The sequence below is a fragment of the Podarcis cretensis genome (genome assembly GCF_951804945.1).
Source record: "Podarcis cretensis genome assembly, chromosome: 17".
Classification (NCBI taxonomy): domain Eukaryota; kingdom Metazoa; phylum Chordata; class Lepidosauria; order Squamata; family Lacertidae; genus Podarcis; species Podarcis cretensis.
In genome coordinates, this window is record NC_137187.1 from 40,873,656 (window position 1) to 40,890,823 (window position 17,168).

The 17,168-nt window shown below is 46.5% G+C and overlaps 1 protein-coding gene across 1 annotated transcript in view; it reads left to right on the forward strand.

Annotated features, from left to right (window-relative positions):
• The first annotated feature begins 1,751 nt into the window (after window positions 1-1,751).
• Window positions 1,752-17,168, forward strand: part of PPP1R3F (protein phosphatase 1 regulatory subunit 3F) — a 74,243-nt gene continuing 58,826 nt past the window's right edge. The window contains exon 1 of the mRNA XM_079958694.1: window positions 1,752-2,848. Coding sequence (XP_079814820.1) covers window positions 1,767-2,848 — 1,082 coding nt within the window. The 5' untranslated portion in view covers window positions 1,752-1,766. The remainder of the gene's footprint in view (window positions 2,849-17,168) is intronic.

Sequence of the window (17,168 nt, forward strand, 5' to 3'; positions counted from 1 at the left end):
TTTAGGACGTACTAGTCCCAGAAGATAGATCCATCCCAGAATAGTGTTGAAAATATGGGCTGCAAGATACTTCTACACACAAACTTTTGAATTGGTCTCTAATTAGTTATTGCTAGGAGAAAGATTTCCAAAGATTTCATATGCTAATCCCTATAAATTAAATATTTTGGCTACTGGGTTTTTACTTCCTCTTCAATAACAAAGATTATAAAACTGAATTGAAATTAAGTTACTTTTCTCCATCTTAATCCAAATAAACGGCCCTAAATAGCCTCGGCCCAGTATACTCGAAGGAGCGTCTCCACCCCCATTGTTCAGCCCGCACACTGAGGTCCAGCTCCGAGGGCCTTCTGGCAGTTCCCTCCCTGCGAGAAGTGAGTTTACAGGGAACCAGGCAGAGGGCCTTCTTGGTAGCGGCTCCCACCCTTGGAACACCCTCCCATCAGATGTCAAGGAAATGAGCACCTATCTGACTTTTAGAAGACATGTGAAGGCAGCTCTGTTTAGGGAAGTTTTTTAATGTTTGGTGTTTTATCATGTTTTTAATATTCTGTTGGGAGCTGCCCGGAGTGGCTGGGGAAACCCAGCCAGATGGGAGGGGTATAAATAAATTGCTGCTGTTGTTGTTATTATTATTATAAATAACTACAAATGCATTTTCAACTGTTCATCTTGAAAATACATTTGTTGCATAGTACTTAATACCTATCAGCAAGGTTGCTGTCATTTTAGAAATGTGTGCCGAATCCTAGAATGTACCTGCCACATGAACAGTTGGGATGGAAGACTTCAGGTCAGCCTTACTGGAGAACTGGATCTGACACCTTTGCTGCCATGTACAGATTTTCGAAATTCTGAAAATTCAGTATTTTGGCTGCGCTGCATAGTGCGACAATAGAAATATATGGATGTATGGAGGGCATATTGAGTTTAAAAATGTGATAATTCGTGGGCACTGGGTTGTAGTCAACTAACCCCCTTTCCTCCCCCTCCAATTCTGCTTCGGAGGGTTGGGGCGCCCCTGGAGAGGAGAGGGGGACACGCTCGCTTACGGGGGGCTAAGTTCTTGCGCTGACGAAACTGCTTGCCGGGTGCTGAGCCTCGGTTTCGGAGCTGAATGTTTGAGGACGTTTTCGGGTCGGGCCAGCTGCCAGGCACCATCTCCATCTCCGCGGCTTACGTGCCGGGGCTGAAGAGGCCCGGGAAACCCGCGCCCTGCCCCGCCGGCCCCTTGCTCTCCATCCCTGCTTCTTTCCGCGCCCATTTGCTCGCCAGCCGCGTCAAGGCGCACGGCGCGCGTGGCGGAGCGAAGGGACAGCGGCGCCCAGGACCCGCTCACGGCCGGCCGGCGGGCGGGAGGGCGGGCAAGGGTGACCCGCGGGCGGACGCCGCGCATCTGCCGGCGCCGCGCGCGCCGGGGCTTCCCTTCCTCGGGGCCGCCTGAGGAAGAAGGCGCGGCGCGAAGAAGAGGCCCGCCGCCTGCCCTCCGGTCGCCGCGCCGCCGGCCTCCTCTCTCTCTTCAGGCGCCCCGATATCGCTCGGCGAGAGGAACCTCCGCGTCCACGGCCTCCGCCTCGTCGCTTCTGAGGGAGGGAGGGAGGGAAGGAGAGCAAGGCCTGCCTTGCCCTTCCATTGGCGCCGGCGCCGCTCTCCCCCCCCCCCGGCCGCCGCCCCGCCCCCGCCTCCGTCCCGCCGCCGCCGCCGCCGCCTGGGCGAGAGCAGCCGCTGGTGTCTGCGCCGCCGGCCTCCTCCCTCCGCCGCTCGCCATGGCCCGCGCGGGGGCCGCCTCCTCCCCCGCGCCGCCGCCCCCGCTGCCCGCCTTGCCCCTGGCTCGGGAGGCGGCGGCGGTGGCGGCGGAGGAGGACGACGAGGAGGAGGAGGAGGAGGAGGAAGACCCCCCGTCCCGGACCCTGGTGCCCCGCTCCTCCCCGGTGCCCAGGCCCCAGCACCCCGCCGCCGCCGCCGCCGGCGGGGGAAGCAGCTCTTCCTCGGGCGACGAGGACGAGGAGCAGCAGCAGCAGCAGCAGCAGCCCGAGCAGCGCCAGCCCCCTCGCTTGCCAGGGCCTCTCTGCCCGCCGCCCCCGGGCCTGGCTGGCCCGCTCTCCCCGCATGCCCAGGGGCAGCAGCCCCCGCAGCATGTCCCCGCCGCCGCCGCCGCCGCTGCCCTGGAGGAGCCCTCCCAGCATGCTGCAGGCCGGCACGTGCTGTTCGCTGATGCCCTGGGCCTGCCCTTGGCCCGCTGGCGGCGCTATCAGCCCTGGCCACCCCCATCTCCTGAATCCCCCCCTGAGGTGGTGCCCCCCTTGGCCTCTTCCCAGCCACCCTCCCCTCCTACCCCCTACTTTCTGCCATCTTTTGTGTTGCAACCGGCAGGGCAAGGTGAGGAGGAGAAGCTTGGGCGCCTGCGCCAGGCCAAGGTGGAGCTGGAAGAGTTGCTGCCCCCAGAGCCAGGGGAGCCCCGGGTGTTGCGTGGCACCGTGCGGGTGCTCAACGTTTCTTACCACAAGGCTGTGCACGTGCGGGCCAGCCGAGACCGCTGGCAGAGTCACCGGGACTACCCTGCCCTCTATATTCCAGGGGGTTCACCAGACGGGGGCCTGACAGACCGCTTTGCTTTCCGCCTGGAATTTGGCGATGAGGATGAGGAAGAGGAAGAGGAAGGAGGGCCCCGGCTTGACTTTGTGGTGCGGTACCAGACCGAGGAGGGCATCTACTGGGCCAACAATGACGGCAGGAACTACAGTGTGGTACTGAAGGGGGCTGCACCTTCCCAGGGTGTGCCAAAGAGGTCTGGCAAAGAGGGCGAATTACGAAGACTCAAGAGCTGTATGAGGCCAATCAAAATCAGGTAATGCCCCTCAGTGTTCTATGTGCCCATTTCCAAAAGCTGTTGGCACCTGTACCCAATCCATGGCCTGGGGCTTCCTGCTCTCACATCCCTCATGAATCCACTAGATACTACTCTGCTCAAAAGAGGGGGTTGGAACCAAAGTTTCTTGCTTCCTTAGCCCTGTGAGAAATCGCTCAGCCCCTTTCAGGATAGAACGTCTTGCCCAGCAGTATTGTTTCCCAGTTTGCTTGGACCCTATGTCGAAAGCACCTCCGGGTGCAAGTAGATAAATAGGGACCGCTTACCAGCGGGAAGGTAAACGGCGTTTCCGTGTGCGGCTCTGGCTCGCCAGAGCAGCGATGTCACGCTGGCCACGTGACCCGGAAGTGTCTCCGGACAGCGCTGGCCCCTGGCCTCTTAAGTGAGATGGGCGCACAACCCCAGAGTCTGTCAAGACTGGCCCGTACGGGCAGGGGTACCTTTACCTTTACCTTTTATGTGCAGTAACCTCTAATATTTGCGAATTGGAGATGCTCTTTTAGGTCACAAATTTCCTTTTGAAGAGAGGGACTAGCTACAGTTTTTTTTGTTTTGTTTTTTTGCTAAAAGGAAACATAAAATATATGGTGTATTAATTTAAGCACTAAGTAGGCTTGCCTCAAAGGCTCTCCTCCTATCTCTGAACTGCTTTTAATGGGTCCCTTTTTCCTCTTTGTCTCTCACTTGTACCAATGATTCTTTAGTGAAATAAGGGCATCCCTAGGGGAGGTGCAAATAGTTGTCAGAGAAGGTGCCAGCTTGGTTTTGGCCCCTCCCAGATAATGCCTTAGGGTATTTTCACACATGGCCCTAAAAACACCATTGAGTTCATATTTTAATGTTAATGTGTAGAATGTGGAAGAGAACCATTTTAAGGCAAACATGTATACTAGCTACTGTTGGTTTTGCATACTGATTACAGAAAAGCAAAGTCTTTTCAAGGCAGTTCAGCACTTCGATGTGGCAGGCATGATCACTGCACACACTGGTGTTTGTCACTTGTAGATAACATACAGATGTTTAAAGTCATCTGTACAGATGTTTAATCTGTACACATTAATTTGTCAATCTTGGTTGGTCCATGTTTTTTAGGCCTTGTTCTTGCTTTGATGTTAAATCTATGTGTGACTTATACCACTTCAGACTGAAGATGGAGGCTCATATGAACCATCACCACCCAACTGTTCTTCCCTGGACACATGTCATTGTTTGCTGATAACCCAAAATCTGCTACCTAAGGTGATCAGCCATTTGGTAGGCTGAAGCCAATTGCTTCACATAACAGATTTTGTGGTATCATTAAGGGATAGTGACTTTTGAGTTATATTTTTACCACTATACCAGAAGGGCATTGCTTGGATTTTACTGTAGGAAATGATGGTGTGTGCATGCACAGGTGTCGCCCCACTTACATGGGGGTTACATTCCGGGTCCCCCCCCCAATAAGTGAAATCATGTAAAGTGGGAAGCAGCCTCTAAATGCCGATTTCCTCCTCTCCAGCTCTCTCTCCCATTCTCTCCAATCCAGACCAAAATATTTAGGGGCTGGAGGATGCATGAGAAAGTGGCTGTTGCTGTTGCGCTACCCCTCACGTAGCTGTTAGGTGAGGAGGCTGAGCAGCATAAATAAAGCCCTGCTGCTGCTTCGGTCTCTTTGGGGCTTCCTCCGCCCTCTCTGACATCCTCTTTGGGCTCTGGGAAGAGTCTCCTTGCAAGCCACAAGGACTTTCCAGCTCTCTCCTACCATTTTCTGGTGTGATTATATTTATTTATTTATTTATTTATTTATTTATTTATTTATTTATTTATTTTACAGTGGTGCCTCGCAAGACGAAAAGAATCCGTTCCGTGAGTCTCTTCATCTAGCAGTTTTTTCGTCTTGCGAAGCAAGCCCATTGACGGCTTAGCGGCTTAGCGCTATTAGCGGTTTAGCGGCTTTTAGCGGCTTATCGGATAAGCGGATTAGCGGCTTAGAAAAAGGGGGGGGGGGAGGAAAAAAAAACCCGCAGGAACTCGCAAGACATTTTCGTCTTGCGAAGCAAGCCCATAGGAAATTCGTTTTGTGAAGCACCTCCAAAACGGAAAACTCTTTTGTCTAGCGAGTTTTCCGTCTTGCGAGGCATTCGTCTTGCGGGGCACCACTGTATTTATTTCCTGGCACCGTGTGTATACACAGTTGCGCATGAGTAGAATGTGTGTAAGTGGGGAGATGCCTGTAACTTCAAGTTTAGCCTTTAATGGCTTGTGTGAAAACCAACTTACCTGAAGAACCCAGAGCCAGCACTACCCCACTTTTTTAAGTACTGTAACAAAGTAGACTGTGACAGACATTGTGATCACCACCACTGCTAAGTATACAAACAGAATGATAAACAGTTCTGTGTTCCCCCTCCATTTCCTTCCTTTGTTGACTTAGTTTTCATGAAGAACCCAGAGAACTTCAGGTTTTTGTTTGTGGTAGACAGGCAAAAACTACTGAGGCATTTCAGGGCTACTGTCCATTTAATTACACATTTCCTGTATTTCATTACTTCCCGTTGATCAACAGAAAGCAATAAAGCAGGACTTGCAAATGGGATACTTTATTAACATTAGACAGAACCTTTGCTGACTGGGACAGATTTGTGAGCAAATGTGGTGCAAGAATACTGTCCATGGGAAAGGCCATTGCAGGATATTAAAACACTGCATTAAATGTGATGTGTAGCCTTTGTCTTAATTCCGTTTTTAAGCTAATAATCAAAATTTTAATTGGACCAAAGGGCTCCAATCTGGAAGCAACCCCTCACACACTCTGATTCTCAAAAAAATAAAAAATAAAATAAAATAAAACCTTCCTACTACTATGTAACATTGATTTGGTCTGTGGTGTTTCAGAAGGCACTTCCACTTTGCCAAAGCCTTCAGACGCAGGATAGAGTAGCAAGCTGGAAGAAGATAGTGCTCCTGTACCTTTAATAGTTGTACAGAAGAGGAGATTTCAGCAGACGTTCCTTGAATGACAAGCTATACCCGCTGAAATCACAGGCGTGTGAAAGTGTAGAATTCCTATCCTATTTTTTTTATTTGGCTCTGCTATAACAGGAGGAGGAAGAAGATGGCTGGTTAAGCAGATAGGGAAACCACAAGGGGTGGGGGAAGCGACAACTCTAGAATTGACGTGACAGCCAGCCTGTTCCCTCAGTTGTGGGCCTGGAGAGGGAGCAAAACGCTCCCACTACAGGGGCCAAAAACAATTCCCTTGACTTGAAGCAAGGTTTCTCTGTGAGTAACTATCTGCTCATGACTAAGGGTCTGCTCACAAGCAAGTCAAGGTAGCAGGGACTGGGTGTGACTGGCTGGGGAGAAGAACGTGGGAGTAGCCAGATTTTTTTGCAGGCTTTTGTTAGGGCGGGACAGAACCTCAGTTAGTTAAGTATTTTTATTGATTTTTATTGATTGGGGGGGCAGCTTCCCCCCCCCCCCCCGGGCTATGCCCATGGAGAAGAAGGGGAGACCGAGGAAGAAATTCTGCAACTAGAGAGGGGTGGAACCCCTTTCCTGCTGGCTCGGGCCAAAGAGGCTTCAACCATCTCCTTGCTCCCTTGTATTGTCCTATTAGCACTTTGGGAACAGTACAGAAATGCAGAGGCTTCTTGGAAATCTTCAGGGTTATTGTGATGTGTGAGGTCTAACCATTTTGATCTGTTGTATGTTCCCTGGATAATGACAAGGGACTTGCCTATTTTTTTTTGTCCTAGTTATATCTGGGAAAGCACAAGCAGTTGTTTTTCTTGCCTTGGGATAGGTTCAAAATGTTTGTGTTCCCTTGAGCTATGTCTTCTAAAAAGTGATGGTAATACCATGGTACCTTGGGTTACATACGCTTCAGGTTACATAGGCTTCAGGTTACAGACTACGCTAACCCAGAAATAGTACCTCGGGTTAAGAACTTTGCTTCAGGATGAGAACAGAAATCATGTGGCGGTGGCAGCTGGAGGCCCCATTAGCTAAAGTGGTGCTTCAGGTTAAGAACAGTTTCAGGTTAAGAATGGACCTCCGGAACGAATTAAGTTCTTAACCCGAGGTACCGCTGTAATTAAATAATACTTATTTCTAAAAGTATGGAAAAGGATGAACATGTGGTATCCATCTTGAGCCTTAGGATAGAAGAAGTGATTATTTGTCCAAGGACAGTGTATCTAGAAATACAGGATTTTGGTGACCACATAAAGCATGGGAGCTTAAAGAAGAAGAAGAAGAAGAAATGGATTAATTTTTGCATTTTATTCAGTGCTAGCATTATATGTGACATTTCACAAAGCATAAGGGTCCCTGCACTGAGGAGTTTTCAATCTGAAATTCAGTATACGGAAAACAACAAGGGGAGGGAAGTGGAAGCATGGGGTAAACAAATAACATGCCATTGTTTCAGTTGTACATGCTTTGACTTAGTTACAGAACTAAGGAATTGTGCCAAATGCTTCATGGAAAAGATAGATTTTGAGAATGAATTTAGGAGACATAAAAGGCCTCATACAGGTGTTCTGGGATGCAGGTCCAAGCATATGGGACAGGAAGGGAGAGTTTTGTTGTTGAAAGAATTTGTAGCAAGCACTTTGACTACTTTAAAAGACTAACTTCTATTATTAAACATTTTAAAGCATTGGCAACTTGATTGATGTTTTGCATATCCCATTGGTATTTATGTAGTTGGCTTGGAGGGAAAGAGTGTTGAGATTGTTGGGAGTAGGATGGATGAAGGGCAAGGGTTCATAATGTTTTCTTTTTATTATTACAAAAGTATTTTTCTTCTAATAAAGTAAAAAACAAAATTATAAATATTTTTATCAAAATATTTAAAATGAATATTAAAATATGCACGTGCAGAGGGAAGAAGTAAAGACAAAATGCTTGAAACTTGTTTTATTTGCAGCCTCAGATGGAAGCATGTAATCTTTGTGGTCTCTTGACTCTACTGATGATAGTATATAAAGTGAGCAGATGGTATCAGTGGAAATCCCCACCACCCTTCACCTGCAGGATTGTATTATATTTGTAAATGCTTTCTCAGGTGGTATTTCTTAACTAGGGTGGAAATGATTACAGAACCATGCTCTGTTCTGTGTCTCATGTTGTAGACTGAATCTGGGTGAAGACAGATAACATTTTAACAATGATCACAACAACCTCTTCACTAGTGGGGTGTAATTTACCTTAAGTGCACATATACCAATAAGTTGAATGCTGGATTATTCTCCCTTCCCTTCATGCTTCAGACAGCTATCTACTTTTCATGTTTTTATGTTCATCTTTCACATGGACTCTCCTTTCTTGGAGGTTTTTAAGCAGTGGTTGGAGGGGCATCAGCCATGGATGCTTTAGCTAAGATTCTTGCATTGCAGAGGATTGGACTAGATGACCCTTGGGGTCCCTTCTAACTCTACAATTCTATGATTCTATTCCTCTCCCCACCTCCCAAATAATCTAACAATGTTTCAGATTTGCTCCGTAGATGGAGGAGAGGTTTATTGGTGAGGTCATGGACACTTGTTAATAATTTTCCCCTGTTGCAAACTAAAGTATAATGAAAACTTGCAGAACCATTTTTAAGTTTGTCTCAGGATGGAAAAATACACTTGTGTTTTGAGGCTTCTGTTTTTGAACGCGCCTCAGAAGTCGAACGGCTTCCGCTGTGTGTTTTTCAATTTTCTCAATTGAATTTGCAGACAGCCTTTTGCACCTTGGTTTTTGAATGTTTTGGAACTCGAATGGTCTTCCAGAACAGATTATGTTCGAGAACCGAGGTACCAGTTATCTTTGAAGGGGACAAACCAATGATAAATGCTCCTGTGCATGCCTCATTGAAATGAGCAGGGACTGCTTTTGATCAGCTCCCATTCATTTCAATGGGGCTTGGATCGAAAAAGCTTCTGTTGGATTATGTCTTAAAATTTCAAGCAAAGGGCAGAGACAAAACAATAGCAGCGCAGAAAGGCAGGCAGAGAGAGAAATGCACGCACATCCATGAATTCTGCCAAACTCTGTAAGCATCTGAATCTTTTCCACATCCTCCCATTTTGTTGATAAGATAAGGATCAGTTTATCAGTCCCCACTTGCTTTGTTGGGTGTTCTGGGCCTTTTCTTGGAATTACTGTATGTTCAATTAAGTTACATAGCACACAAACCCAGAGCTTGGGAATTTGTCGTTATGATTGTATGGGCTTTGCACTAACAAGTAAAGAGCAAAACTCTGCAGCAGGGTAACCCCAGTTCTACAGCAAACAAAGCTGAATACTGAGACACGTATAAATTCTACAGAATTCCCATATATTTGCTTATTTAGCAAAAAGTATTCTGCTTCCGCTACATGGAAGGAAGAATAATTTGGCAGGATACTGTCCTTTTCCCTGACAAGTACCGTATTTTTCGCCCTATAGGACACACTTTTTCCCCTCCAAAAAATGAAGGGGAAATGTGTGTGCGTCCTATGGGGCGAATGGAGCAAACAGCACGCAGACCTAGTGGTGGGAGGAAAAAATCCTTAAATAAGAGACACAGGGGCGAATGATTAATGGACTTCATTGTCTGTACACTAATGCACAAAGCATGGGAAATAAACAAGATGAGCTTGAGCTCTTGGTACAGCAAACTAAATATGACATAATAGGCATCACTGAAACCTGGTGGGATAAGTGCCACGACTGGAATGTAATAATGGAGGGATACAATCTATTTCAGAGAAACAAACCAGACAAGAAAGGAGGAGGAGTGGCGTTATATGTCAGGGATGTGTATACCCGTGAAGAGATCCAAGATTTAGAACCTCAAAGCCAAAGTGAGAGCATTTGGGTCAAAATTAAGGGAGAGAAGAATAACAGGGACCTCATTGTGGGAGTTTACTATAGATCCCCAAGCCAAACGGAGGACATAGATGATGCCTTCCTGGAACAGATGGCCAAGCATGCAAAAGGAAGGGAGATAGTAGTAATGGGGGACTTCAATTACCCGGATATTTGTTGGATGTCAAACTCAGCCAAGAGCATAAGATCAAACAGATTCCTCACTGGCCTTGCAGACAACTTCGTTGTCCAGAAAGTGGGAGAAGCAACAAGAGGAACAGCCATTTTAGATCTGGTCCTAACCAATGTTGATGACCTGGTTAGTGGGGTAGAAGTGGAAGGATCATTAGGCGCAAGTGATCATGCTCTTCTGAAGTTTACTATACAGCGGAAAGGAGCAGCCAAGCATACTAGGACTCAATTTTTTGACTTTAAGAAAGCTGACTTCATAAAACTTAGGGAAGTGCTGGGTGAGATCCCATGGACAGTAATACTAAAAGGAAAGGGAGTTCATGATGGCTGGGAGTTTGTTAAGAGGGAGATAGTAAAAGCACAACTTCAGGCAATACCAATGAGACGGAAACATGGAAGGTGCCTAAAGAAGCCAGGGTGGCTATCTAAAGAACTTTTAACTGAGTTAAGATTAAAAAATGATGTGTACAAAAAATGGAAAAGGGGGGAAACCACCAAAGAGGAATTCAAACAAATAGCCAGCACGTGTAGACACAAAGTCAGAAAAGCTAAAGCACAGAATGAACTCAGGCTTGCTAGAGAGATTAAAAGCAACAAAAAAGGCTTTTATGGGTATGTTCGTAGCAAAAGGAAGAACAAAGAAACCGTGGGGTCACTCAGAGGAGAAGATGGTGAAATGCAAACAGGGGACACAGAAAGGGCTGAACTCCTCAATGCCTTCTTTGCCTCAGTCTTCTCCGATAAAGAAAACAATGCCCAACCTGAAGAATTTGGAGCAAATGATTCAGCAGAGGAAACACAGCCCAGAATAACTAAGGAGATAGTACAAGAATACTTGGCTAGTTTAGATGTATTCAAGTCTCCAGGGCCAGATGAACTGCATCCAAGAGTATTAAAAGAACTGGCAGATGTGATCTCAGAACCACTGGCAGTCATCTTTGAGAATTCCTGGAGAACAGGCGAAGTCCCGGCAGACTGGAGGAGGGCAAATGTTGTCCCTATTTTCAAAAAGAGGAAAAGAGAGGACCCAAATAATTACCGTCCAGTCAGTCTGACATCAATACCAGGGAAGATTCTGGAGCAGATCATTAAGCAAACAGTTTGTGAGCACCAAGAAAGGAATGCTGTGATCACCAATAGTCAGCATGGATTTCTGAAAAATAAGTCATGTCAGACTAACCTGATCTCGTTTTTTGACAGAATTACAAGCCTGGTAGATGAAGGGAACGCAGTGGATGTAGTCTACCTTGATTTCAGCAAGGCATTTGACAAGGTGCCCCATGATATTCTTGTAAAGAAGCTGGTAAAATGCGGTCTTGACTATGCTACCACTCAGTGGATTTGTAACTGGCTGACTGACCGAACGCAAAGGTTGCTCATCAATGGTTCCTCTTCATCCTGGAGAAGAGTGACTAGTGGGGTGCCACAGGGTTCTGTCTTGGGCCCGGTCTTATTCAACATCTTTATCAACGACTTGGATGATGGACTCAAGGGCATCCTGATCAAATTTGCAGATGACACCAAACTGGGAGGGGTGGCTAACACTCCAGAGGACAGGATCACACTTCAAAACGACCTTGACAGATTAGAGAACTGGGCCAAAACAAACAAGATGAATTTTAACAGGGAGAAATGTAAAGTATTGCACTTGGGCAAAAAAAAATGAGAGGCACAAATACAAGATGGGTGACACCTGGCTTGAGAGCAGTACATGTGAAAAGGATCTGGGAGTCTTGGTTGACCACAAACTTGACATGAGCCAACAGTGTGACGCGGCAGCTAAAAAAGCCAATGCAATTCTGGGCTGCATCAATAGGACTACTGCATCTAGATCAAGGGAAGTAATAGTGCCACTGTATTCTGCTCTGGTCAGACCTCACCTGGAGTACTGTGTCCAGTTCTGGGCACCACAGTTCAAGAAGGACACTGACAAACTGGAACATGTCCAGAGGAGGGCAACCAAAATGGTCAAAGGCCTGGAAACGATGCCTTATGAGGAACGGCTAAGGGAGCTGGGCATGTTTAGCCTGGAGAAGAGGAGGTTAAGGGGTGATATGATAGCCATGTTCAAATATATAAAAGGATGTCACATAGAGGAGGGAGAAAGGTTGTTTTCTGCTGCTCCAGAGAAGCGGACATGGAGCAATGGTTCCAAACTACAAGAAAAAAGATTCCACCTAAACATTAGCAAGAACTTCCTGACAGTAAGAGCTGTTCAACAGTGGAATTTGCTGCCAAGGAGTGTGGTGGAGTCTCCTTCTTTGGAGGTCTTTAAGCAGAGGCTTGACAACCATATGTCAGGAGTGCTCTGATGGTGTTTCCTGCTTAGCAGGGGGTTGGACTCGATGGCCCTTGTGGTCTCTTCCAACTCTATGATTCTATGCAGGCTTTCGCTGAACCCTGGAGAGCGAGAGGGGTCGGTGTGCTTCCTAGGCTTGCGGATAGCAGCCTGCATCCTGAAGCCTGGGCCGAGCTGAGCAGCGTGCCCCGGGCTTCGGGCAGATATCCGCAAGCCTGGGGAGCCCGGCGGGAGTTCCCGCCGGGCTCCCGAGTCTTGCGGATAGCAGCCTGTTCTGGGGGCTGGGGTCAGGGGAAGCTTGGGCTTCCCCCACCCCAGCCCTGCGCCTGGGGGGGGGATTTTTTTTTCTTTATTCCCCCCCCCAAAAAAAAAACTAGGTGCGCCCTATGGGCCGGTGCGCCCTATAGGGCGAAAAATACGGTAAATATTATTTCTCCCTATGCCTTTTGAGCTTTCATCAGACATTGGCAGCACAGCTTCAGGTTTCTATTTGCAGCTGTAAGGGTTAGAAACTTGATTTTAAAAAATAAAGCAGAGGTTTGGAAGATGCTGAATTCTGAGCTTTTCCTGTCTTTCTGTGCTATACCCATAGTTCAGACATGGCTATAGGACATATGGAAGTTGTGTTTGATGATGCACTCTAGATAGCTGCACCTGTTGAGGAAGGCAGAAGTAGTTCAGTAACCCCTTAAATCTTGCTTTCCCTTGGGGATGCGTGAAACTACTGCTAACTAAGTTGGTCTTAATGCTTCAGAAAAATTTAAATGACAAGAGACTGGTAGTTTCTCCAGTAAAGCATTCAAGGTTTCAAAGACCCACATTAACCTGAGTGTGGCAGTTAGTTTCTAAGAGATTGTTACTGAGGCTCAAGCATGCCTGGAAGCCATATTTTTTCTGATCAGTAAACCCTGTCTACCCATCCCCCTTCCTAGACATTTAGAGTTGTGACTGAAATATATGCTGCACATGCAGTGTTAGAAACTCAGCTATATAAGCCAATCACCAAATGACACCTTAAACCAGTGGTTTTCAACCAGGGTGCCATGGCACCCTGGGGTGCCTTAATGATGGTCAGGGGTGCTGCAGGCAACATTGACCTCTGTCCCTCTTCCCCTCCCTCCTCTGATATCCTCTCATGTCTCTGCCTCCCAGAGGCTTGCACAGCTGTTTATTGCAGCAGCCCTGGCTTTGTTGCCTCTGGAAGGCACCTCTGTTTGGGGTGTGGGGAGGGTTGGCTCAGAGACCAGGGATGGAAGCAGCAGCTGCCCAGAGGACTCTCAAGGAGAGGAGGCTGAGGGAACACTCCAAAGGGGAAGCTGTTCAAAAAAGGGTGAGAGCCTGCTAGCTCTGCAGGCAAGGGGTGACATAACTGGGTTCCTAAGCCCCTCAGGAGTGTCACAGGAAGAATGTAGTTGCTTAAGGGAGCCGTGGACTCAAAAAGGTTGAAAACCTCTGCCTTAAACCTAGGTTACAGTTGCCACAATGGAATGTCTAGGTGCCATTTTTGTTGTAATGCTGTTTATTATTATTGTTGTTGTTGTTGTTGTTGTCATAGGGATTAATTTAAGAGTGCGGTGAACCATGTACTCCTTGGAGAAAAAAGGTGATGCAGTATATAAATGCAATAACTAAGGTCTTCTGCTTACCTGCTTAAGAAAGCTGGAGAGGCCAGTCCGATGGAGATGTTAGTCACCAACCTTTCATTCAGAGATCTCCACATAGTCACAATTTGACCAGTGCCAGCAGCAAGACGCACCAGGTGCCTGGGGAATTTCAGACACTGTGCACATGTTCAGATGCACTCCAGCTACCTTTATTACTTCTTTACCTACTCTGAACCTGAGTTCTGGTGTTGAAAGCACATTCTGGGATAGAATTGTAGTGGGATCTAGCTCAAATTAAGAACCCTCTTAAATGTTTTCTGGGCATGGATTAGGATCCTTAGGTTTTATTGCAGGATGTTTGGGATGGCAAAGGAGCCTTGACTCAGAAGACTGTGTCTGGAGTGGATAAGGGAAATTGACAAAATCTTCTTTAAATATCATTTCAAAATATATTCGCAATGTGTTATCTGTCTGTGGTTCAGTTGAGATGCAAGGTGTTTCCATGAGTACCCCTAAAAAAATTAAATCATTTTAGTCATTCTCATTATGGGGTGCAACCTCAATTAATTGTTAGATGGTGAAAACAGAAAGAATCACATCATCTCCCCCTTTTCCTCAGAAGAGCTAATGAAATTGGCATTTGACAGGTAGGAGAGTTCATGGATTGCAGAGGCTGTCCAAGATAGGGAGGCTTTGTCCAAAAATGCATGCACAGTTTTAGACAGTTGTGTACAATGTGGTAAATGAGGCTGAAGTGGCACAATCTGTTCTACGCACAGAGCAGGCTGCAGCTACCACATACCAAGTGAGAAAGAGAAGCCCAGCTATCTTGTCGGTTCTACAGAATGCAGTGAAAACATTGCTTGCTTCTCTTCCTTGAGTAACAAGAAGAATTTGTTTACCTGCCCAAGGTTGGGTCAAACTAGGCTACCATGCTAAGAGAATGAGGTTGTCACCTTCCTCTTTCCACCTACAGTGCCTCTGTCTTTAGGCAAAAGGCTGTCCACTTGCCCTGTTTTTTTCTACAGCTACATCCAAGTAAGGGTGAAGGGGTAGTATTGGAAGGGGCAGGCAACCTGTAAAACTTTCGTTCTCCTTTGCATTTTTCCATTATGGGCCATTATGGATACACTTTGATGGAGTTCTTAGTCTGGACATATAAAATCTAATTTATTTCTACTCTGTAAATTAATTAAAGGTAAAGGTAAAGATAAAGGACCCCTGACAGTTAAGTCCAGTCACGAACGACTCTGGAGTTGCGGCGCTCATCTCACTGTACTGGCCGAGGGAGCTGACGTTTGTCCACAGACAGTTTTTCCGGGTCATGTGGCCAGCATGTCTAAGCCACTTCTGGCGAAACCAGAGCAGCGCACGGAAACACCATTTACCTTCCAGCTGGAGCGGTACCTATTTACCTACTTGCGCTTTGATGTGCTTTCGAACTGCTAGGTTGGCAGGAGCTGGGACCGAGCAACAGGAGTTCACCCCATCGCGGGGATTCGAACCACCAACCTTCTGATCGGCAAGCTCTAGTCGCAGTGGTTTAGACCACAGCGCCACCCGCCTCCCATAAATTAATTAGAAACCTGCAAATTCAAAAACTTGCAGTGTTTTCTAATATAGAAGGCTGGATTCAACTAACTGGTTCTATTAGTGTTATGGAAACCTCACTTGGTCTAACATACATAAGCCAGGTTACAGGCTGGGGTTCCATTTAGATCTCATATAACAGTTACACTGGTTGCCAGTTCGTTTCTGGGCCCAATTCAAGGTGGGCATGTGACTGTTTTAAAGTCCTAAACAACTCAGACACCAAATAGCTGAAAGACTGCCTCCTTCCCTACAGACCCTCTCAGGTGTAAAGATCAGCAGAGGGGCTCCTCTTGGTAGTTCCTGTGCCCTCAGAAGTTTGGGGGTGGTGCTGATTCGGGAGACGACATTCTCTGTGGCAGCCCCTAGATTCTGGTCCTCCCTCCCCACAGAAATGTGTTTGGCATCTTAATTACACAAGGGATGAATGCCTAATATGCTCTTCTTTACCCTGACTTTTGGCATTTGAGTAGCATATTTTTAGGGCCCACCCTTCGGTGATTATAAGTTGTTTTATACTGTTTTTAACATTGTGTTTTAATTTTGCAACCTGCATTGGAACCTAGCATCTCACTTTCTGTGTAAGCAACATAGTATAAACTCCATGGAATAAACTTAAATCTTAAGAAGAGCTACTTGTGAGTGTCACCTTCATGTACGAGGAATGTAATGTGTAAGTCATAAATCCATGGATCTGCTTTGACAATTTCCATGAACTCCAAAGCTGATGTACCTTCAAGATGGCCTACGTTGCTGCAGCAAATATCTAAAAGTTGCAGGTATACATATTACATTGTTTATGTTGAAGATACTTCTTTCTTGAATAGAAAAAAGCAGCCTGAAATAATATCTGTACAGGCCAACACCCAGAATTATCTCAGGCTTTATAACAGCCCCTAGAGGAAAGTATGGTCTCTAGCTTAAAGCAAGCAGTGTTTGGGCATCTGAATTCCTGAGTTCTGTTCCAAAACAAGAGAGAGTTCTACACAAGTTGTGACCTACCAAGTTTATCAGCCATTGGTGGTAACTTGCCCGGTGCTGGGTCCGCCCTGCCCCCCGGCTGTTCCAAGTGATCTGCAAAACCAGGAATTCCAATGAACCCCTGGAAATCTGCCATACTTGGTTGGTGGGTTGTATTTGATCTGTTTGTTGAAATGTATTTTGCAAAATCTGTGACTCTTGCCCCCCAATTTGAAGAAGACTGAGAAGAGAAGGGGATGTAAACATTTAATCTGTGTCAAACTTACTTTTTCCATTGGGTGATAAGACGCAAGTTACTAACTTATCACTGCCACTCACACATGTCTGCTCTCACTGTCTAGAAATCCTCAGACAGGCAGGTGACACATTTGTTCTTTACCTTGTCTGTGTTCCTGACCTCAACCTTTCTCCTCTGTCATCTTCAGAAAGGTTTTGATTCCCCAAGTGGTGATTTGCCACAGTTATTTGTCTACACCGGTGTGAGTGAAGCTCTTTGTTCGTTCGTATGAAACTCCTCCTACCCTAAGACCCTGTACAAAGTCTTTTCTCTAGATTCCTCTATCGAAGGATGGACTGTTATCTGCAAGAAGAAGAGCCTTGGCTGTCCATCCGCATAGTCTTCACTTCCTAGAGAAGGTTGCTTGACTCACTCTTTTCTGCACTTAGGGGGATAGTCCTCTTCAGAAGAAATTTGGGCTGCCAGGAAAAACTGCTTTATGCCTGTTGCTAAAGTGATCTTGTATTACTGAGTTTCAATTTTTTTTCTATCAATCGTTTTAATTATTACTGTAGCGGATCCATCTAACCACCC